The sequence below is a fragment of the Notolepis coatsorum genome (genome assembly GCF_963971535.1).
Source record: "Notolepis coatsorum genome assembly, chromosome: 5".
Taxonomy (NCBI): Eukaryota; Metazoa; Chordata; class Actinopteri; order Aulopiformes; family Paralepididae; genus Notolepis; species Notolepis coatsorum.
The window spans coordinates 116,587,282-116,611,034 of record NC_140169.1 but is presented as its reverse complement, the minus strand read 5'-3'; the positions used below and the strand labels follow the sequence as shown (position 1 = coordinate 116,611,034).

At 44.3% G+C, this 23,753-nt stretch overlaps 1 protein-coding gene across 3 annotated transcripts in view; it reads right to left on the bottom strand.

Annotated features, from left to right (window-relative positions):
- Positions 1–23,753, bottom strand: part of mmut (methylmalonyl CoA mutase) — an 89,990-nt gene that overhangs the window by 30,299 nt on the left and 35,938 nt on the right. For all 3 annotated transcript variants that reach the window (XM_084314966.1, XM_084314968.1, XM_084314967.1), the window contains exons 8-11: positions 16,555–16,670; positions 8,670–8,785; positions 7,138–7,269; positions 5,178–5,325 (exon numbers count right to left, since the gene is read on the bottom strand). In XM_084314966.1, the coding sequence (XP_084171092.1) occupies positions 5,178–5,325; positions 7,138–7,269; positions 8,670–8,785; positions 16,555–16,670 (512 nt within the window). The remainder of the gene's footprint in view (positions 1–5,177; positions 5,326–7,137; positions 7,270–8,669; positions 8,786–16,554; positions 16,671–23,753) is intronic.

The window sequence follows — 23,753 nt, the reverse complement described above, 5'->3', positions numbered from 1 at the left end:
GATGTGATACTGTCAATATCACAAGACAATAATAAACTAGCATAGCTAGAGGAGAGAGCATTATCTAGATCAGTGTTTCCCAAACTCTGGGTCGCGAGCTGTAGATGTGTTGATTCAGTTTGGCACCACATACTTATGTGAATCTGGGTTTTCTACTCTAGCATACCTGAAAATCAAATACAGAAACAGACTAAATGCTCAGCATGACCTCATAATAGCACTTTCAAAAACCAAGCCCAGAATAGATCTGCTGGTTGAAAACTTCAACCAGCCACATACCTCTCATTAGATTTCATTGTGCCATAGATTAAATATTATACCCCTTCTAGCATGTCAGGTCAGGTCAGAATTTTTAAATAAGTCAGTACAAATTAATCAGAATGTTGCTCAATGTTGGGGTTTAAGGTTGAGGGAAGGAGGGAGGGAGGGGGTAAGAAATGGAGAGTTGAAAAAGGGGTGAGAAATAGAAAGGAGAGTAGAACATGTTTGTTTTTAAAAGTGTTACAAAATTGTATGTACATAATGTTATTATGTACAAATGTAATATTATGTTATGAGGTGGTGAGCAACTTAACATTACACTCTGATTATTGCTGTGATGTACTTTTATAATTAAATAAATACATTTCATATACATTTGAAATTCATGGTTTGTTGTGTTCTTTATCAGTAGTTTATAAATGTATGTTTTTTTTTATTATTATCTTTTCCCCCCTTCTTTTTCCATTTTTTCTCCCATCCCAATGTTAGTTGTCATGCCAATTCCCAATCCCCTTCCTGGTCGTTGCGCACTCTACCCCCTACCGTCGGTCCGGGAGGCGTCTATATTAATCCCAGCCGAAGAGTGCGTCGCGTTTCTCTGATTGGCCATGACGCCCATGTGACCGCGGCAGCGCGAGAGAGCGGCAGTGCGGAAATAGGCTGCATCCTCCACGTCAAGAAAGACAGACAGGCATTCTCTGCGACAAACCCTAACCTTAACCAACTCCGAAATAATGCCTAACCTTAACCCTAACCTTAACCAACTCCGAAATAATGCCTAACCTTAACCCTAACCTTAACTTAACCCTAACCTTAACCAACTCCGAAATAATGCCTAACCTTAACCAGCGAAAGAATGCACGTTTATAGCGAGAGATGATAAACGTAAAAAAGAGAAGAAAAAAAAATTGAAGTGATTCGAACTTGTGACCAACCGCACCGCAGGCTCCACAGCACGGCGGGGTACCAGTTGAGCTAAGCATCGATGGAAAAACAGCTGGGATTACGGCTACATAATGCCGCAAGCTCTGCCGCTCCGCTCTGCCGCTGCCGCGGGGCGTGTCGCGGCCATTCAGGGAAAACGCGGAAGCACTCGGCAGCACTCTTCGGCTGGGATTAAAGAATAGGCGTCCGGGAGGGTGGAGACTATCACATGCTTCCTCCGACACATGTGTACCCAGCCCACTGCTTCTTTTCACCTGGCAGCGCGGACTCTCACTGGGAGAGTGTAAAGGCCCTCCCATAGTCGAGCAGACTGTACACAGAGCAGACTCCGCGGAGGTCCGCGCGGACTCTTTGCGCTTTTGATCTCAGCGGACGTCCGCGCGTCAGAAAATAGGAGCTTCGCACTTTGCACTCTGCTGTGGGTCTGCTTTGACTCCCTTTGAGTCCGCGCGGACCTCCGCGGAGTTGCTCTGTGTACAGTCTGCTCGACTATGGGAGGGCCTTAACGTGTGGAAGGTCACACTACCTCTCCTAGATCCTTCCCTTGCTGTGCAGGCGCCCCGACCGAACTGTAGGAGTCGCTGTTTACAACGACCAGGACCCACCCTCGCCGGGTTTCCCACCCGCTAACATTGCCAATTGTGTTAGTATGGACGGTCGCCCAACCCGGAAGCACCACAGCTGGATTCGATCCCACTGTCTCTGTGGTGGTAGACAGACTCTTAGTCCGCTGCACTACCCGGCCGCTCTATAAATGTATGTTATGGCAATTCATGATGTATTTTTGTAAGTTTGGGTCCCGGGGAAACACCAAATTTCTCTTTTGGGTCTCGAGCTGAAAAAGTTTGGGAACTCCTGGTCTAGGGTAATTCCCGAAATGCTGAGGAATAGCCTTATGCGTGTATTATACTATAATTTCCGTTTCCGTTTCTTGCCTGGACCCGCTATTATTCTCAAATCAAATCTATATCATACTGTAGGTATTATGTTTAATCATAAGTCTGGTAGTAGAGCAGCAGCACTCGCACTTTCAGAAGGCGCTGCACTCGCTCAGAGTCAGACTCTAAGCGGCGTCGGTGTACAATATGAGCATTTAAAAGAGTTTTAGTTAAAGTCAGTAAATGTTTTGCACTTTGAATATTGAACTTTGAGGTACAACCTTAGTTTCACTAGGCAAAATCTGCATATGGCTCGCTGATAACAAACTATCATTACACATGGGCAAAACAGAGTCCATTCTCTTCGGTTCAAATAACAAACTCAGCAAGACCGACGGCTTCTCAGTTACAGTGGGTGACAATATTGTCACAAGGAAAGAAGATATTACCTACCTGGGTTCCATCCTAGAGGCAAATCTTTCCTGTGACAAAATGGCATCCAATGTAATAAAAAAAAGTCAACCAACGAACTCGATTCTTGTACCGGATCTCCTCACTGGTAAACAAGAATACCCTGAAGACTCTAGCAGGAGCACTCATTCAAGGGTACTACGACTATGCTTGCACCTCATGGTACCAAAGCACCTCAAAGGCGCTAAAAACAAAATTACAAACATCTCAAAACAAACTGGTCAGACTACTGCTTGACCTTACTCCTAGAACCCACCTCACCCCTGCCCACTTTGACAACCTAGGATGGCTTAGAGTAGACGACAGAGTACAGCAACTTGCAATGGGCCTGGTCTACAAGATACACTACACGACCAAGGTACCCATGTACATGTCAAAATACTTCCCAAAGGTCAGTGAATACCACGATCACAACACCAGAGGGAGCTCCACAAATCATGTTAAACCCAGATTCGGCTCAAACAAGGGACTAAACACGTTTCGCAATTATGCCACATCAATGTGGAACGCCCTACCCAAAGCTGTAAAGGAATGTGAATCACTACCCACTTTCAAAAACACTCTCAAAAAACACCTAAGGGAGACTGCAACTCGAAACTGGCCCCTGTAAATGTCCGTACACTACCCCCTCCAATGTACAGTAAATTACCAAGTATGGTCTTGTCAATAATCCAATGTACAGTTTTGTTTGTACAGTTGTACAGTGTCCCCCACCCACCCCTCCTACCCAACCCACCCCCCCCCCCCCCCCACTCCTACTCCTACCCAACCCCCCCCCCCCCCCCCCACCCACCCAACCACCTCCAATGTACAGTCCCCCCCCACCCCCACCTACCCAATCCAATGTACAGTTTCTACGTCAAATGTATATACTTTTTCTTTCTGGACTCCTTTTGTATCACAAACAGTACTGTAATTGCAAATCTGGTATGTCATAAATGTATAGATGTAGCAGTACTGTCTATCTGTATGTCATGTATGTCATATATGTTACGATGAATTGAAAATGGGGGACCCTGATGTAAACAAGACGAAAGTCTTTCTCTGGTCTGCATCCCCTTAACAATTGTATGTATTGAGCTGTACTGTACTGTACCCATTCTGCAATCTGTTAATAAAGTTTTCAATCAATCAATCAATCAATTCATACCTCAGCCTGGTCCTACCTCGTGTTGTGTTAGTACAGAGTTATGTCGGCACATGTTTATATTTGCCCAATGACTACTTTCACTTTTGGTACTTTAAGTATATTTATATTATACTTAATAAAGACCATTCAAGCAGCACGTTTTTCCTCGTGTTTTTGAAAATATACTGTAGAGATGAAAGCTGCAGCTGCTACTAGTGTGGATGAATGGGCGGCAGCAAAGTGTCATGGAAATGCCAGTATTCTGTGGTTCTATTATGGGTTGTGGCAATAAATTTGAAAAATAATAGCTCGCAGCAACGTATTGAAAAAAGAACTATAAACTATAAATTAGTTCATTTTTGAAACGATCAACTTTAGTTCAAAATTTTTAATTTTGAACTATGAACTGAACTAGTTCATTTAAAAATGTGTGAACTGGGGCGGTCAGGTGGCGTAACGGAGATTGCGTTCGTCACCAAACCCCGGAGCGGCTAGATTCGCCTGTTCGAATCCAGCTCACAGCTCCGGGGTTGTCACCAGCTTGGCTGGCCGTTCACACTAATACAATTGGCAGTATTAGAGGGTGGGAGAAGCTGGCGGGGTAGGTCCGGGTCGTTGTAAACAGCGACTCCTACAGTTCGGTCGGGGCGCCTGCTAAGCGCGGATAGGACTTGAGTGGGATAGTGTGATCCTTCCACATGCTACGCCCTCTCAATGAGAATCCGCGCTGCCAGGTGAAAAGAAGCGGTTGATTGGCTGGACGTGTGTCGGAGGAAGCACGTGATAGCCTCCACTCTCCAAGACCGACTGTGGGGGGTAAGTACGCAGCGACCAGGAAGGGGATTTGGAATTGGCATAACGACTAACATTGGGATGGGAGAAAAATCGGAGGAAAATGGAGGGGGAAAAAGATCAATAAAATAAAAAAAAATATGTGAACTGTGAACTGAACTAGTTCATGTATAAAGTGAACTTTCCCAACACTGGTGAAATATATATGGGCACAGGTGCAACAGGTCTAATGAGGAATGGGTGATGGGGAGGTCTCACAGTTTTTACGGCTTGGACACAGCCATCATAACACCACAATATAAATTTACCAGTATTATTCAACTAAGTAACTTTTCTGTAAGCTTAAATCTTCATTAAATGGGAACCTCACCCAACAGTGAATAGCACCTGGACATCTACACATTGAAGGTCTTCTCCCACAGCCAGCCTGGTTAAATGGTTTTGTTGTGTTCGTCTCCCAAAGGGGAGGGTCTGACCTTCATTAAACCCATAATTTCACATGACCTTTGTATATCAGTTGAATGCTGAGATGTCTTTCCTCTGAAATTAACAGACTTCAGACCCTGACCCGTGAAATATGGGGAATCAAGACCAAATTAAATCTACTCAATCGCCATCACATTTGACTCAGACAGTGATTTTAATGGAGAAAAAGCTTTCATTTGACTGCGCTGAGTCTATCCCACTCTGTTGTTACTGACCTGAAACAGTGGTCCAATATCCACATCGAAGCCCAGGTCAGCAAACCCAGTGGCAATGACCTTGGCTCCTCTGTCATGGCCGTCCTGCCCCATCTTGGCCACCAGCAGACGAGGGTTCCTGCCCTCATGCTCCTTAAACTCTAGGACTCTGGAGAAACAACCATAGACAATCATAAGGAGAACTAATTCATGTTTCTTTTATTTAAATTATATTTTAAACATAATGTTCTACACTACTGCTACACTGTTGCCTCCACCCCAAGTGGAATTGTTGAGGGATTGGCTCAACTATTTTGATGTCAAGAACTTTGTGTTTAAACAAAAAGAATGATTACAAAAGCTAAAATGTAATCTCATAAAAAATAGGTCTAATATGCTAATTAACTGTTTTATTTGCTAGCTGCTAGACCAGTGGTTCTCAAACTTTTTACACCAAGTACCACCTGAGAACGTAGCTGGCTCTCCAAGTATTACCATATGACCGGCGTTAAAATACAGTCTATTCAGCTATGCACAGTTCACGCAGGAGGCAAATGTATTCCTAATACCATTATTTATTGTTAACTTTTGTCAGACACAGCCACAATGTACAAAGGGATAGCACTAGAACTAGCAAACGCTCCCACACAACTCATACAATGCAAGGGGCATTGAGAACATAATAACTAACATTCTCACATAGCAAGTGAGAAAATTAAGAACTGTATTTCAGCAAATGTACTTAATTCTGTTTCTATCTCTTTCTCTCTCTCTCTCTCTCTCTCTCTCTCTCTCTCTCTCTCTCACACAGCAAGCAATTGTCCGTCATTCTCTCACTCACACACACACACACACACACACACACACACACACACACAATTATTTTGTTACAAAAACTTAATTTCCTGCATTCAGGTGCAGGCATTTTTGAAATTTTACCCTTTAAATGCCAGTGTTTATGATGGGCATCACAAATTATTGTAAAAAAGAAAAGAAAACACATATTCAATAAACATTTTAATGTTTACCCTTTAAATGCCAGTTTGTGTGATGGCATCACAAATTATTGTAAAAAAAATATCAAGTCAAATATTTTCAATATATCAAATGCAAAGTAAATTTTTCTGGGGGGGATTATTACAGGCTAGGCATGTGTCAATGATTAGCAGCAACACAGATTTTGATGGATTTTTTGTAATGTCAGATTTAACACCAACTCTTTTCAGAAAAGTGGGAGTACTTCATTTTTTATCTGACATTACAAAAAAATCTAAAAATAAATGGTTATGATCAGGGCTGAAGTTGAATTAAAGATTTATGACTGTTTAGACCGCATTACTCTCTGTCACAGTGATCTCCTGGTTGTTCCCCACTTAGGTTATCTAACTATCGCGCCGCCGCAACCAGAAACACTGGCCTGGCCTGCTTCTAAGTTCAGTGGCCTGACAAGAAGACAAAAAAAAACAAAAAAAAATGTTTGCTTTTTTTGTAAATGTTTTCAAGTACCACCAGCAGTACCACCGCGTACCACAGTTTGAGAACCACTGTGCTAGACAATTACACAACTGCCGTGAAAAAGTCACCAATACAGAATATTTGTAATTATTTCCTGATTGTTGACTATGATTATTGTACCAATAACAGAATAATCATATGCATACTATTTCTTTGAAGTGTAACTCCATGGGTTGGACATCTGATGATTACACCACAAGTCAAATTGAAATCAACTATGGGCGCCCCAGTGGCGAACCACATAGCGCGCTCAGCCGCGACACGGCCGACCCGGGTTCGACTCCCGAACCCGTCGTTATTTGCCGAATGTCTTCCCCCCACTCTGTCTCCCATTCCTCCTCTGTCTCTCCCTACTGGACTGCCCAGTAGAAATAAAGCGATAAAAACGCCAAATAAAAAATCAACGTTTTTTTTTTTTTTTAAATCAACTAAACAAAACAATTAATTCGGTCGGCGGATTGATTACCTATTGTGGGCTGCGGAGATCTCTTCATGCTCTCCAAACTCGCTGCGGTAAGCACCGCTCACCATTCTGGTGCTGGCTTTGTGTTCACCAAACACCTCCTTCATGGCATCAGTTATCTCCCCCACAGAGCACCTGCGGAGGGGAACACGCACCATGTCCTTCAGCGGAATGGCAATCATTTACCTATATCAAACCCTGCCCTCTTTTCTTGATCCTCCAATCACAGCTGTTGGTTCCCTCGGACAAACAAAACATTTTCCACATTCCTTCTGGGTTGTTCACTTGATTCTCACTAAACCTCATGTTTGACATGTAGTGACCAGCATTTTTAAAAGTTGTATAAAGCCAATTGGTAGGCCAAACCTTTTGGTGACCAGATAGGAGCATGGTCAAAGGCATTATTGAGGATTCAGATCGTTTTGGGGATATACCCTGAATCTGATTTGGATTTATTAACAGAATATCAATCAATACATAATAGGCTCTGTATTTTTGTAATTCAAACATCTTGGATTACAATATGTTATCCCCAGATTCAATGTAACCTTGCAAACAGACGAAAATGCTGAACAAATTGGGAGGTTATTATAAATGTGCAGGAACCAAAAAAAGCATTTGTTAAGGAATTCAACTTTTTCTTATTCTGAAAGCATTATTTTTCTTCTCGATTCAGTCTTAATGTGATTACTAAAATCCAATGAAAGATACTGTTGTCATCCCATTCAAGGCAAACACTGATAAGCAATTTAATATATATATTTTTACTAATTTTTCATTGAGCTGTAAAGTTTTTCAGTCAAGTGCCCCTTTAAGGTCTGGAAGAAATGCCTTTCTCTTCTGATAATTGTGGTGAGGATGTGTGTGTGTCCATCAAAGTTGAAGAATGTGTTGTTTTGTAATTGAATAGTGATTGGATTGGATAATTGATTTGGATTGGACAGCCAGTGTTTTCATCATTAAAATATCTATAACAGGCCAAGGCCGGTAGAGCACACAAAACCCTATTGTACTGATGTAGCAATACTTCAAATATATGACTCACTCAAACTGAATTAAAATATCTCCCTCCTGGGATTCATCAACATGGTAAACAAAATATGGACAAACTAATCTTGTTAGGCGTCTAGTTTTGTTAGGCAAACAGCATGTGTCATCAAATGCCAGGTGTTCCTAATTACATGGCAGCCACAGTCAAATGAGTAGCACTGATGGCAATGTGCCATGTTGGCAGGAAATGCATGAGTGCCATGAAAATGTATTATTAGATTAGATTAGATCCTGAATGAATTCGGTTTTAGACAAAATACACATTCACACACCGACGGTGGAGGCAACCATGCAAGGTGCCAACCTGCTCATCGGGGGCAAATAGGGGTTAAGTGTCTTGCTCAAGGACACTTCGACACGCTGCCCAGGAGGAGCGGGAATCAAACCGCAATCTTCCGTTAACCAGACGACCGCTCTACCTCCTGAGCCACTGTCGCCCCCCGGACAAGTGTTGCCACAGCTGGGAGTGGCTGTGAGTCGCTGACCTGGCTCGAGCTGCATCCACGGCCAAGGCTAGCAGGTTGCCGTCCCTGGTGCGAGCACACTCTTTGATGGCAGCAAGGCACCTCTTCGCTACCTCAGGGTCACGGGTCTTCCGCACCTGCAAGGGGGGGAAGAGGAAAGAAAACCATGACACAACCGTGGCATAACCACAAAACAGGCTTAACTGAGCCCTAATATATTAATTTGCATGGAGAGTTTGACGCATGGAGTTTAATTTTGTCCATAAGATGGAGGTGTAGGGTTTGATCCCTCCATTGAATTCCAATTCTGACACTTAGATGTGAAGTCAAGAGGCTGCAAAAAGAACTTGCCAATAGGGTTGGTTGATAATTTATTATTATATCTGTTATTATTACATAGTATCTCGATCATATTGCGTTGAAATTACGATATTGTGATATAAATGAATGATACAACTACATATCAACTAAAGTTTCTCTCAGAATGAGATCTTCGGTATTTAAGTGGATGTTATTTGAAAATAACAATTTTGGTTTGATTTCACACATCATTGTCATGCAGTTCAATGCAATGAACATAAGTTTATAAGTTTATTTGGATCCCCATTAGCCACAGCAGTGCTGGGGCTATTCTTCCTGGGGTCCATAACACATAAAATACAGTTACAGACTTATACACTCACAACATTTACATGTCATACAGACAATTAAAACAACAATAAAAACCCTAATCAAATTCATAATACAATACAACAATATATACGCCTTATGAATTCATAATACAATACAATAATACCTACTCATAATTAATTCATAATACAATACAGCATAATATACTATTTAGCTTTTACATACATTATCTATGTTCATATCAGCCAATTATACAATATTTTAATAATATATCCCTATCAGACACATGCCTTTTCATCCATATATACCTATCTCTTTATCAGACGCATACATTTTCATTTACGTACACACTATCTATTAGGGAATGTCAATTTCTTTGGTTGAAAATGTTGTTTTACCACGATTTTGAAACGACATTTACTATTCTCCTGCTTAACATGTCTGGGAAGAGAGTTCCATTCCTGCATACCACGGAACATGACAGTTCGCTTCATTGCATTCGACCTCACTTTTGGAAGTGTAAAACCTCGTGCAGAAGCATGTCTGGTGGAATGGTTGTGTCTGTCAAGACTTATAGATAAATTGTTATATAAAATTGAGGGGATCTTTGTAACAAGAATATTCCTAGTGAATACAAGGAGTGAGCAGAGTAATTTATGTTTGACAAGTAACCAAGTTAAACAACTGTGCATCGCTGCAACATTAGTTCTGTACTCACAGCGAAGCGCTATACGTGCTGCTTTGTTTTGTACCATTTGTAATTTTTTCAGTTTATTCGTCGTTACATTCGACCATACTGCAGGACAATAGTCAAGATTTGACAAAACCAGAGCTTGAATTACCTGTTTGATAGAATTTAGTGGTAACAAATGAGCACATCTTTTAACAACAGAAATCCCTCTTCCCATTTTCACTACTATATTGTTTATATGGTGTGACCATGACAATTTACTGTCTAATGTTACCCCTAGGAGTTTAGTCTCCTGGACTTGATTAATTACCACATCACTTATCAAAAGTTTCAAGACTGGGTTCGTTCTTAGAGTATGGTTTGAACCGAAAATGATGCTACTTGTCTTTGATATGTTTAGAACTAGTTTGTTATTCTTTATCCATTCCATCACTGATTGCAACTCTGCCTTTAGGACCGTATTTAATTCATTGGCTGTTGAGGCTGATGTGTAAATCGTTGAATCATCCGCATACATAGAAATATATGACTTATTTAGGACAAGAGGCATGTCATTTGTAAATATGGTGTAGAGCAAAGGCCCAAGGCAACTTCCTTGGGGTACTCCACACCTTACCGTTTTAACTTCTGAGTAACTCCCATTAAAAAAAACGATTTGTTTCCGGTTTGCTAAATAATTTTGCATCCAAGATAGTGCAGATGAGGAGAAACCGTAACATTCAAGTTTTTTAAGTAAGAATTTGTGATCTATGATGTCGAATGCTGCAGTAAAATCAAGCAAGACAGCTCCAACCATTTTCTTTTTATCTATCTCTTTCAGCCAATCATCCGTCATTTGGGTTAAAGCAGTCGCTGTTGAATGTCCTTCACGATATGCATGTTGAAAATCAGTGGTCAATGTGTTAAAAGAAAAGTAGCATTTAATCTGTTCACTTACTATTCTTTCCATCAGTTTACTTAAAACTGTGCTAAACCTATATTTTATAGTATAGCTATGGGTCTAATAACGCCGTCGAGTGTCAGTGAGTTTCTTCCAGTCAACGTGCAAAAAACTGATTATTTTTTCATCCGTACATTTCCGTTTGATACCGTTTTGAATATGAATATAGTTTGGGTGCTTCTGAGTCATTCCAGGAAAAAGACGCGAAAACAGCGTTTTTGTGTAATTCAATAAACACGTTGTAATTTTTCACCTGATTATCGAATCTTCCTGAAATCAATGCGAGATCATCATTATTATCCTTCCTCGTGCAAGCATGCAATGTGGTTTAGACCGGCGCCCCCCCCTCTTGCCACCAACGGCACACAGCCACACATACACACACACACAGAGACAGCGTCGATCGGGGTAGAAATAAATATCAGATCAACGATCAAATATATAGTGTTCTTACCTTGTATCTGTTGTAATGCAAAAGAAATAATCCAATTATCTGATCGCCATTCCAGTTATCCACAGCGATCCATTGCACAATAACGGGCGGGCGGGGTCAGTTGTCAAAACCATACAAGCGTGTGTTTTGCCGGAGTGTTTAGGACCCGCCCCCATGCCGCAGCTCGGTAGAGAAAATAAACTACCCCGTTCCTAATGGAGTGCAATAATGACCGAAGGCGTTAGAGGCCGGTATAAGACCGTCTGCCAGCTCAGACACACTCAGAACAGTATGCACAAGGTGCCCTGCTGAATTATGAATGGCAATAGGGATTAAAAGAAATACTGTGAGAAAAACGTAGATCTACGTTTCCGGCACCCAACGTGTTAAGAAGTAAGTAAAAAGTAAGTAAAGGAATGTTCAGTCAATATACATTATATACAATATACAATACAGAGTAAAATGAGTCGATATGACACTCATCACCGTGTTCTTTATGAGAATGTTGGTTGGCCTTCTCTGACGGAGAGGTGCAACAAACACTGTAATTTGCACATTTTTAAGGCCCTTACTGGTAAGCTACCTCCTTAACACTTTGCCGCCCGACCACGTATAAATACGGGTTTCGAATCCATGCGTTGTGGACAGAATCACGTATAAATACGTGGCAAGTTATTATTGCTTTTATTCCATATTAATAACCGGGTCAAGGTCGCAGAGCGGCACTGCATATATTCCCTAGTCTGTGAATTTGAGGATGTGCAATACCGGCCAGATCCTCTTTTTTTTTTTTTTTTTACTTTGGCCATTTCCCTGGCTCTTTTATACGTTTATCGCATTTATACTTGGTCAAGTTCGACCGACAGAAGCAGGCTGAAAGGGTTCAGATGGGAGGGAAGACACTCTGGGAAAGGCACGGCTGCAGTCCGGGATTCGAACTCGCTCAGCCCCAGATCCGTGACGAGCACGGTTGTCCACGGCGCTGAAATAGCACTCGCGGTACGTGGTGAGCTACTGGAGCTCCCCCCGGCCAGATCCTCTTAGGGGCGCCATCGCTCCACTGCAATGTGCCCTGTGGGCGAATGGATGACTTTTTTTTCCCCCTTTCAATGAAGATTTTCAGTACCCGGATTCTGAACCAGCATCTTGTACCGTGGATTACGTTTCGAATCGCAGATTTCACCATGGAATAAGGGGATTTATCATCAGCCAATGGACATATCGATCTACCAGATGCCGATCGATAACGGGGAAATGCTCGGGGTATCTCACCGGCTCATGGTAAGATCTTTTTCACATAAATTACAGCCGGATCAGAGCTTGCTATGATACGCAACCAGCCGAGCAGCGTATGTGGCTAGTTACACAACCACTGTTATTGGTAATCAATAATAATAAACGACGTCCCCCGCCCCCCCCCCCCTTTGATGCATACAAGATGGCCGCTGTGTGAAGTGCTGAGCAGTACGCCTTAGCCTAAACCTCCGTATTATGCCTTTAATCATTGTTTGATCTGTGACCAACGCAAATTTTCTCAAACTGGATTCGCCCCCGTCAGAAACGGTAGAGAGCTTGGAAGACTACATTGACTCGTTGTATCACAATAAAGTTATGCCGAACCAGGCAGACAAACGCACTAGGTCTGAACTGGGCTCTAGCGACATTGACGACTCATCAGGTGACATCCGTGAGTCTCTAACAGCGATAAAACAGCAACTCCAGAAGCTTAATTTACTTGATCAACTGACAAATGACGTGAAAGATCTCAAATCTTCTGTGGAGTGGAATAACTCCCTCATCGAAGTGCTAAAGGCGGACAATGCCTTACTTCGGATTGAAGTCAACAAACTGAAATGTTTGACAGGCGAACTACAAAAGGATCGAGCCAGCATGGCTAATGTCATTCTGGATCTTCAATGCAGAAGCATGAGGGATAATATTATAATTCATGGACTTGCGGAAATACCAAATGAAACTCACCTGAAATCCGAAGTGCTGTTAAAGTCATTTCTGACTAACAACTTAAAAATGGGGACGGAGGAAACCGAAGCAATCCGCTTCTCCAGGGTGCATCGCCTGGGGAGGGCCAGAGTCGACCAGCAGCGGCCCCGTCCGATTGTGGCCAAAGTTACCGACTCCAAAATGAAATACTCTGTCATGTCCAAGGGGAAAGAGCTGAAAGGTTCCACGTACTCCATTAGTGATCAATTCCCAGCCGAGATCATGAACAGACGGAGGCTGCTGTACCCGTTCTTGTCAGAGGCGAGGAAAAATGGAAAGAATGCTCGGCTCTTTGTTGACAAACTCTATATCGATGGCATCCTTTATAGGAATCCTCACACAACATACTGGCTGAGTGGTGGTGAAGATAATATCGTCAGGACTGGTCACTCCACAGAGACAGCCCTCATTGCGGTCACAGAGGCACTTCACTTAGCAAAAGCTGTCCTGATTCTCCTAGATCTATCTGCAGCCTTCGACACAGTCAACCACCAGATCCTCCTCGCGGCCCTCGCAGGAATGGGAGTGGCTGGCTCTGCGCTGACATGGCTGTCATCATACCTCAATGACCGCTCCTACCAAGTGTCATGGAGAGGGACCCTGTCGGCCACCCGCCCCCTGCGGACGGGTGTCCCCCAGGGCTCGGTTTTAGGACCCCTTCTCTTCTCCCTCTACACTAAATCACTGGGTAACATTATCACGTCTCATGGCTTCTCCTACCATTGTTATGCCGACGATACTCAACTCTTCCTCTCCTTCCCTCCATCAGATATCCACGTCTCTGAGCGGATCTCGGCCTGTCTGTCCGACATCTCCGCCTGAATGACGACCAACCACCTCAAACTGAACCTAAGCAAAACAGAATTGCTCCACCTGCCGGCCAAATCCTCCCCCCTGACGGACCTTTCCATCACAGTCGAGAATGCAGCTGTGACCGCGTCCCCGACCGCCAAGAACCTTGGTGTTGTCCTCGACGACCAGTTGAACTTCTCTGCTCACATCGCAGCGACAACCAGAACCTGCCGATTCCTCCTGAGCAACGTCAGAAGGATCCGCCCCTTCCTGACAAAAGAAGCCACCCAACTCCTCGTCCAATCAACAGTCATCTCCCGCCTCGACTACTGCAACGCACTGCTCGCTGGCCTCCCGGCCACTGCCACTAAGCCTCTTCAACTCATTCAGAACGCAGCGGCCCGCCTGATCTCAAACCTACCGAAGTCGGCCCATGTCACCCCACTTCTTCGGGACCTGCACTGGCTCCCCATTGCTGCACGAATCCGCTTCAAGGCCCTCGACCTAGCATACCGTGCGGCAAAGGGAACCGCTCCCGCCTACCTCCGGTCAATGGTCTCTAACTACACACCCTCAAGACCCCTACGCTCTGCATCTTCTGGCCGCCTCAGACCTACTCCTATCCAAGCTCCGGGAGGGTCATCAAAGAGAAGTCGCCTATTCTCAGTCCTTGCCCCACAATGGTGGAATGAACTACCCACCCCAGTTAGGACAGCCGAAACACGTCCAATCTTTCGCCGTCGACTAAAGACGCACTTCTTCAACCATTATCTGAATAAAAAAAATAAAATAAAAAATCTAACCCTAACTAACCATACTGTCATGCACTTGTCCTAATAAACTAATCTACACTGTAGCACTCAACACTTTGATGCACATTGTTACTCAGCTGATAGAGTTGTGCCCTTCCTGATGGCTTGTCGTACAGAACTTGTAAGTCGCTTTGGATAAAAGCGTCAGCTAAATGACTAAATGGAAATGTAAATGGAAATGGAAATGTCTGTATGCAAATCCAGGTGTACGAGAACGAGCTTGCAGTTTAACCCTTTTCTCGCCAATGACGTGTTACAACGTTATTCTCCGCCATGCGTAATCTGCCAATGACGTAGTACAGCGTCTTTGAGATCAATATTTCAAATTTCTGTCATGGCAATCATATTTCACCCACGGAGACTTGACGGGTGCTGTAGATCTCCTCTCAACTCTCCAACGGTTCAAGACCGCCACCTGGTGGCCGATCGGCGAGTTGCCAAAACCGGAAGTGAGTGGCCGGAAGTGGTGCTCACCCATATTTCGTCCGGCCACTCGCTATCGCTTGCGGGACTCCATCTCGACACACTGGACATGGATCCGTTGCCATAACTCGATAAACAACATGATTGGACGTATATTAGTATTATACAACCTGGAACTGGACCAACTAGATTGACATCCCATAATAACGATCTTTTTGCTCCAGTAGCATCCCCCATCGCTACGAGGAAGCTGCGGTGAGTTTCAGCGTGTTTGATTATTATTATCCATACAAACTGCTCTGATCTATATATCACCCATACTACATAAATGATTTAAAGGGGAACTCCAACATTTTGGGAAATTAGCTTATTTAACATCTTCCCTGGAGTTAGACAAGAAGATACAAAAATGTTTTGTCTCTGTGCGTGCATTTAGCTTTGGGAATAGACGCTCCGTTAGCATAGCTTAGCTTCATCACTGGAAGTGAGGCAGATCCGTAGCCTTACAGTGCCTTACAGTGTATTGCAAGGTCTGACATTGACCAAACTTGATATGCATGACCTTGGTGGGCTCTAGGTCAACTCCTGAAAAGGGGGTCAATGTCAGACCTTGCAATCAAAAGTTAGGGGGCGCACTGAAATTATGGCAAGGGTTATTAGCCCCCTAACTTTTGATTGCAAAGTCTGACATTGACCCCCTTTTCAGGAGACCGTATTTTAGTATGAATGTGTGAATGAAAAAGTAGAACGTTGCTACATCCTAAACGATAGATACTTGATGTTGAATGGGCCATAGTAATGTCAATTTAGCAATACAATTTAAAAAGTTATAGCCCTGCAAAGAAGGGGAACATCTCCATAGACTTACAGTACTGGCAGAGAAGGGATTAAGATGAGAATAATCTCCGGCAGATAAAGGGTTAAGAATGAGTGACGTTTTTCATTCATGGGATTGGGAACCCAACTGAGAAGATTTTGGCCACCTACGAAGACCGTTTCACGCATTCAGGAATCCAGAGGAGTATTTTTGTAAATGTGTTAGTACGAAATGTTTACCAAGGTACAAAGGTACTTACGAACATGTTCGAGAATGAGGAGGACCATTATCTGCGGCCCAGCCATGTGCAAGCAAGCTGGGACGCTACTGCATTTAGTATTCCCTGCCTTCCACCAGTATCACTGACCTTGGTGAGCTTGTCAATCTGTTTCTGACGCACGGCGGTGTTGTCGATGGACAGCACCTCCACCGTCTCCTCCTTTTGAAGACGGTACTTGTTCACCCCAACGATGACCTCTGAACCTGGTGGACACGAGAAAGGAGCAGCACTAATGAGGTGAGCGGGCGCGGGGACATGCGTGACAATAACACAAAACAGCGACAGATCCAGTCCTCCACAAGCATATTACATCCAGTCCTCCACAAGCATACTACATCCAGTCCTCCACAAGCATACTACATCCAGTCATCCACAAGCATATTACATCCAGTCCTCCACAAGCATACTACATCCAGTCCTCCACAAGGATACTACATCCAGTCATCCACAGGAATACCACTGTACATCCAGTCCTCCACAACCCTCTGAATCCTTTCAACAGGGTGAAGATCAGTGAAGACCAGAGCAGAGTGGGCCTTTGTTAGATGGAAGTCTGAAGTCTCTGCAGAAGTCTTAGAAAAGAGTGAAATAAAACCGCACAACTACATCAAACACAAATCAAAAGTGCAGGCAGGAAGGACGCTAATAGGCACTGTAGTGTTTCTGCTGATATATCAACTTGTACTACATCAACTTCCCACAGGAGAGCGGTGGCAAGGCACGTCTTTTGTGAACAGTACAATTCCTCTCCAGCTGAGTTGAGTGCGTATGCGCATACTGCATGTTCCTCTTCTTGCTCATGTTCACAGGGTTTAAACACAACAAGGCAGCCTGGGGTCATCATCATGGGGAACAGAGGCTCAAATCTGTATGATGGAGCATGTGCGAAAATATACACAATTTTCCATGTGTGCATGACCTGGACATGGATTTCAACAGGGTTTGTCATACCAGTTTGTGCATATCCAGTGATGCAACATATGAGACGACTATGGACCAGCCTTTTTATGGAATATATAATGTGTGTGTATATATATATATATATATATAAGAACTAATTTATGTAATTTATGTAATTTATGTTGAGAACCAAAATAAAGTATCCAATTATAACCCAAAGCTGGTTCCTTTTAACATTTGAAAGCAGGGGCTAACCTGCACCAATGATAAACGACTCTCTACTGAGTCCAACAACAAGTGGTTCATGAGTTACTGACTGTACAGTATGTCAATGTTTGCGACTCAATATTTCAGTTAGCTTTCACTGATCATGGCGCTGCAACGAACGGCTGCCTCTCTGATCGCTCCGTCGAGACTGTGCTTTCTTTTGTTAATTTTTATAGTATTAAGAGTTTTATTTGCACCTACTGTTGGTGCATTATACGTGTATGACCGTCAGTCAATCATTGACATTGGATTAAAGAAAACTTACCGATTGGATTGCTCTCTGGATCGGATTGCCGTACAACAACAATGGCCAGCGGAGATCCTTTGTTGTGGCCATGGCCAAAGCCAGGAGACGCCACGACGAAGAGGGAAGAGAGCCGGAGTCCGGAACAGACTGAGGTCCAAACGACACAGAACCACATTGCCCAGCATATTGTTGGCCAATGTGCAATCGATAGGGAATAAACTGGACGACATCAGAGCACGGATCCAATTCCAGAGGGACATTCGGGATTGTAACGTCCTCTGTTTCACAGAAACTTGGCTGAGTCCAGATGTCCCGAATCACGCAATAGAACCGGCAGACCACTTCTTCGTCCTCCGCAAGGACCGGACGGCAGAAGAGTCACTAAAGAAGAAAGGAGGCGGCATTGCCTTCATGATAAACAAGGAGTGGTGCGATGTAGGCAACGCAAAGGAACTGTCTAACCACTGCTCCCCAGACCTGGAGTTTATCACGATAAAATGTCGACCCTTCTTCCTCCCAAGAGAGTTAACGTCCATCATCCTCATCGGAGTGTACATTCCACCACACGCGAACACTGGGGTCGCACTTTCAAAACTTCACGACGAGGTAAACAAACTCCAGACAGCTAATTTTGACGCTGCCATTTTGGTTCTGGGTGATTTCAACAGCGCGCGTCTTAAAAAGGTGTTGCCGAATTTCTATCAGCATGTGACCTGTCCCACCAGAGGCGAGAACATATTAGACCATGTATACTCGCAATTTAAGAATGGGTACAAGTCACAGGCTCTTAGTCCATTCGGTAAAAGCGATCACGCCGCCATCTTTCTTTTGCCAAAGTACAAACAAAGTCTCAAGCGAACGCCGGTGGTCTCGCGAGAGGTTAAGCGTTGGGCCGTGACGTCAGAGGAGTCACTCCAAGCTGCACTGGAATGCACAGACTGGAGTGTATTCCGTGATAACACAGCCAATATTAACGAATACACCGAAACGGTGATTGACTATGTCTGTACTCTGGTAGAAGAAACAATCCCCTCCACCAAAATTAAAATCTACCCAAATCAAAAGCCCTGGGTAGACAAATCCGTCCGTGAGGCTCTGAAAGTGCGCACATCAGCATACAACACCGGGCTGGTGACAGGCAACATGGAAGAATACAAGATGGCAAGATACAACGTCAGGAGAGCAGTAATAGAGGCAAAACAGCGTTACAGGGATAAAGTTGAACTTCAGTTTGAACAGGCTGACTCTAGAGGCATGTGGCAGGGCCTCAGAACAATGACAGACTACAAAGGCACCCCCCTCAAACTGAACAGTGACATCTCCTTAGCAAATTATCTCAATTCCTTCTATGCAAGGTTTGAGGCTGTGAATAACAACACCAGCCTACAAACCACGGCAATGGGGGGGAGGGTCTGCTGATGGAGACTCAGTGTTCAGGGTAACAGAGCATGAGGTGAGACGGATCTTTAAAAAAGTGAATATCAGGAAGGCAGCAGGACCGGACGGCATCCCCGGCCGCGTCCTAAAAGTCTGTGCCGACCAACTGGCCCCGGTATTCACTGACATCTTCAACCTGTCCTTGGAACAGGCTGTCATCCCCACCTGTCTGAAGAAGTCCACCATCATCCCTGTACCCAAAAAATCTACGCCCGCTTGCCTCAACGACTACCGCCCTGTAGCCCTCACCTCCATAGCCATGAAGTGCTTTGAGAAGCTAGTGAAGGGCTACATCTGTTCCTCCCTCCCCATCAACCTGGACCATCTGCAATTTGCATATCGCCCCAACAGGTCCACGGAGGACGCCATAGCCCATGTGCTGCACACAGCAGCATCACACCTGGACAAGAGGCAGGGGAACTATGTGAGAATGCTGTTCATCGACTACAGCTCAGCATTCAATACCATAGTCCCCTCCAAACTCATAGCCAAGCTCAGGGACCTGGGCTTGAACTATGACCTCTGCCAGTGGGTCTTGGACTTCCTGACGGGCAGACCCCAGGTGGTAAGAGCCGGCAACTGCACCTCCTCATCCATCACGCTCAACATAGGGGCCCCCCAGGGCTGTGTTCTGAGCCCCCTCCTCTACTCCCTGTACACACATGACTGCGTAGCACAGCGGAACAACAACACCATCATCAAATTTGCTGATGACACAGTAGTGGTGGGCCTGATCTCTGCCAACGACGAAAGGGCCTACCTGGAAGAGGTAGAGAACCTGTCACAGTGGTGTCAGGAGAACTGCCTCTCCCTGAACGTCAGCAAAACAAAAGAGATGATTGTGGACTTCAGGAGGTCGGGGGTCAAGGACTACAGCCCCCTCAGCATCGACGGGGCACCGGTTGAGAGAGTGAACAGTTTCAAGTACCTCGGAGCCCACATATCCGAGGACTTGACATGGACCACACACATTGACAGTGTTGTGAAGAAGGCACGACAACGCCTCTACTTCCTCAGGCGCCTAAGGAAGTTCCAAGTCAGTCAGAAGATCCTTAGGAACTTCTACTCATGTACAATAGAGAGCATCCTGACCGGCAACATCACCTCCTGGTTTGGGAATAGCACTGCACAAGACCGTAGCAGACTACAAAGAGTGACACGTTCAGCCGAACGCACAATTGGAGGGGGGCTTCCCACCCTCCAGAACATTTACAACAAGCGGTGCAAGGGGAAGGCTAAGAGAATTATTAAGGACTCGAGCCACCCGAACAACTGCCTCTTTGAACTGCTGCGGTCAGGCAAGCGATACCGGAGTCTTAAGGCGAGCACAGAAAGACTCAGAAGAAGCTTCTATCCCCAGGCCATCAGGCTGCTAAACGAACAATAAACACTGTTACAAAGGGTCAGATTAAACCGAATATATATATTTATTGCCTGAGATCCCATGTATAATATTTGTATATCGTTTGATATCCCTTGTGTATTCTTTGTACATATACACTGAATATCCCTTTAGTCTACAGGACAGACCATAATATTCGTTCTCCTATTGGAAGCGATCCCCTAGGCGTCAGTGACTTACCCCTAGAGCTGACTTGAAAGCTACCGACACGAACATGTCCCAACTAGCCCCGGTTCCGCGTAGGAATACGGCTACCGAAATACGAATGGTACTATTTGTTCACCGTGCACATAAATAGGGCGCAAGAAATGTAGAACTCCTCTTAGTCCCTCGTCCCGTTCAGTTCCAGTTATCCAAGTGACGTCTCTCCCCACTACGCAACGTGGGCAGAGTAGGGCTCGCATCGCCCCAAGATAGAGTCTCGTGTTATCCTAATACGTTTGTTTAACGTATCGTTCGCTATTTATTAGTAAACCTTCATTACGAGTCAAAGACCACGTGAAGTGGGTAATTGTGCGTCTACATAGAGCATTTATTGCCGCGTACTAATAGGATAGTAACGTCAAGTTCAACCGTGCACTACCGCGCACCGGAGGATACCTACACCGGACCAGCAGAGCCACTTTCCGGCAAGGATTATTATTCTTCATTGCTTTGACCAAGCTGCTGGAGCAGAGAACCGCCTACCCCACTGCTACTGTGGGATCTACACCTGCCCGTGAGACCATCACTCGAGCCCGTCTCTGTCGTACCAGAGGCTCCACGGCTTTCACCTACGCGGCGCGCACCCTGGGACCAGGCTGCCTTTCCCCGCTGCTCCAGGGAGTAAGATCGCCTCCGTGGACCATTGACTTTCATAGAGCATTGCCTCCCCCTGCTGGCTTACAACCGGTAGTACACCCCCCCTCCCCAGAATACCAGATCTAATTCCTTTTTTTTTTTGATCCACTTTTTCTCCCATTTTTTCTATATTTTCTCCCATCCCAATTTCGTATCATCCAATTCAACCCTCCCCTGTCACGAACGCTGTTTCTTGCCTCCCACAAGCCGGCTGCAATGTGGACTAAGTCATACATAGCACAAGTCCCCTCCGGTACTTGAGGTAACAGCAGTCGCATCTTTTCACCTGCGCAGCTCGACCTCTCAGTGTCGAGGAGTAACGCGTGGGAGGCTCACGCTGCCCCCGACACTTCCTGATTCTACTGCGCAGGCGCACCAACCGACTTGTAGGAGTCGCTTGTTCACAACGTTCGATCCCCACCCTTCAGTTTTCCCTCCCCGTAATACGGCCAATGTGTATTACTGCGGACGACCAGCCAAACTGAAAAACAATGTGGAGAGCTGGATTCGAACACGCGAATCCTAGCGTCTCCACACTGGTGGCGAGTGCCTTAGACCACTACACCACCTAGCCGCCACACCAGATCTAATTCCTAACATTCCATATTGATTTACTTACGTACATTCTTTGCCTTATAAGCGCACCAAAGTAATGTAATATAATATTCTTTATGTAATAAATATTCTAAACGAGTATTTGTGTGGAAACCGTTTCATTGTGGAAGTGTTGTCATCTAATATACTTGTGTACAGTAAGGCCAGTAATGTACATACACGGTAGTAGTTTAATGATACTAATACTTGATTAATACAGTCAGGGAATTGTACCCCTCAGTTACAAACACTATGCAACAACCATCAAATGCACACAGCACACACACCCACACGCACACACTCACTCAAACAAACAACACACTGCAGCACCCACTCTCCACACTTTAGATCACACAAACACACTTTACACTTTATATTTATTGATAAAGGATTTGCACTACAACTCGTACACCTACTGTGAATTGTACATAAATTGCACCTCGTCCCATTCCTGCCTTGCACTATATAGTATTGTATATTAGTACACTGCACAGTATTGTATATTGTATGGTAACTACGTCTATTCTGCATCGAACATTGTACATATGTCTAAACTGAACACTGTGACCTCATTTTTTTACTTCTAATTTTACTATGTTATTTTATTTCATACTTATCTTGTCTTGCACAGTCTCTGGAGCGTAACAGTAAGAAGCATTTTGTATAAAAGTATTCTGTACTTCTGTATGACAACTATTAAAGAAACTTGAAACTTGAAACTTGAACTTTCATGAATTCATCTGAATGCCATGCTGATAATACACTGCATTGTATGGTCTGTGAAAGAACTTTGTACAAGACAACATGTGTAGCCTAAATATTGACTAGCAAACATTCACTCGCATTAGCAAAAAGGAAATGACAAAGTTCCTGTGTGTTTTGCTTATACATTATCTAACTATTTATTCCTTATACACTACATTATACATTCATTTATTCAGTCCGTGCTGAGTGTGGTAAGAAGGCGTTCTCCTACTCTGCCCCCTTCACCTGGAACACATATACATTATACATTCACTTATTCAATCCCCTCAGTCCGTACTGAGCGTGGTAAGAAGGCGTTCTCCTACTCCGCCCCCTTCACCTGGAACACGCTACAGCAGAGTCTGAAGCTGGACAGCTTGGTTCCCCTAGCGAGCTTTTAATTGATGTTGCGTGTCTTGGAGAGAGCTTCTATGCTCTGCTCTTGTTTTTAAGGCTGAATATTTTCTTCACCCCCTCTTTGGCACTTTATGTATTGTGTTGTTGTTGTAATTTATTGTGTGTTGACTGGTGAATGTACTGTTGCTGTTTATGTGTAACTGTTGTATGGGCTGCTGTCTGAACAGGTCGCACTTGTAAATGAGACCTCGTCTCAATGTGATTTTACCTGTTTAAATAAAGGCTAAATAAATAAACTATAAAGGAAGGAAACTCTGCGTGTCTGTTTGCATGTCTTGTCTGTGTGTCTGTGGCATGAGTGCAATGTCAAACATTACGTTTTGGAAAGGGATTGTTTTGCCTAGGGGGGTGGGAACAGGGATCAAAGAGCTGTGTTGTTGCAAGCAGCACTTCCCAGGGGGGCCAAGCTATCAGTCCTGACCAGGCACGCGTTCCACA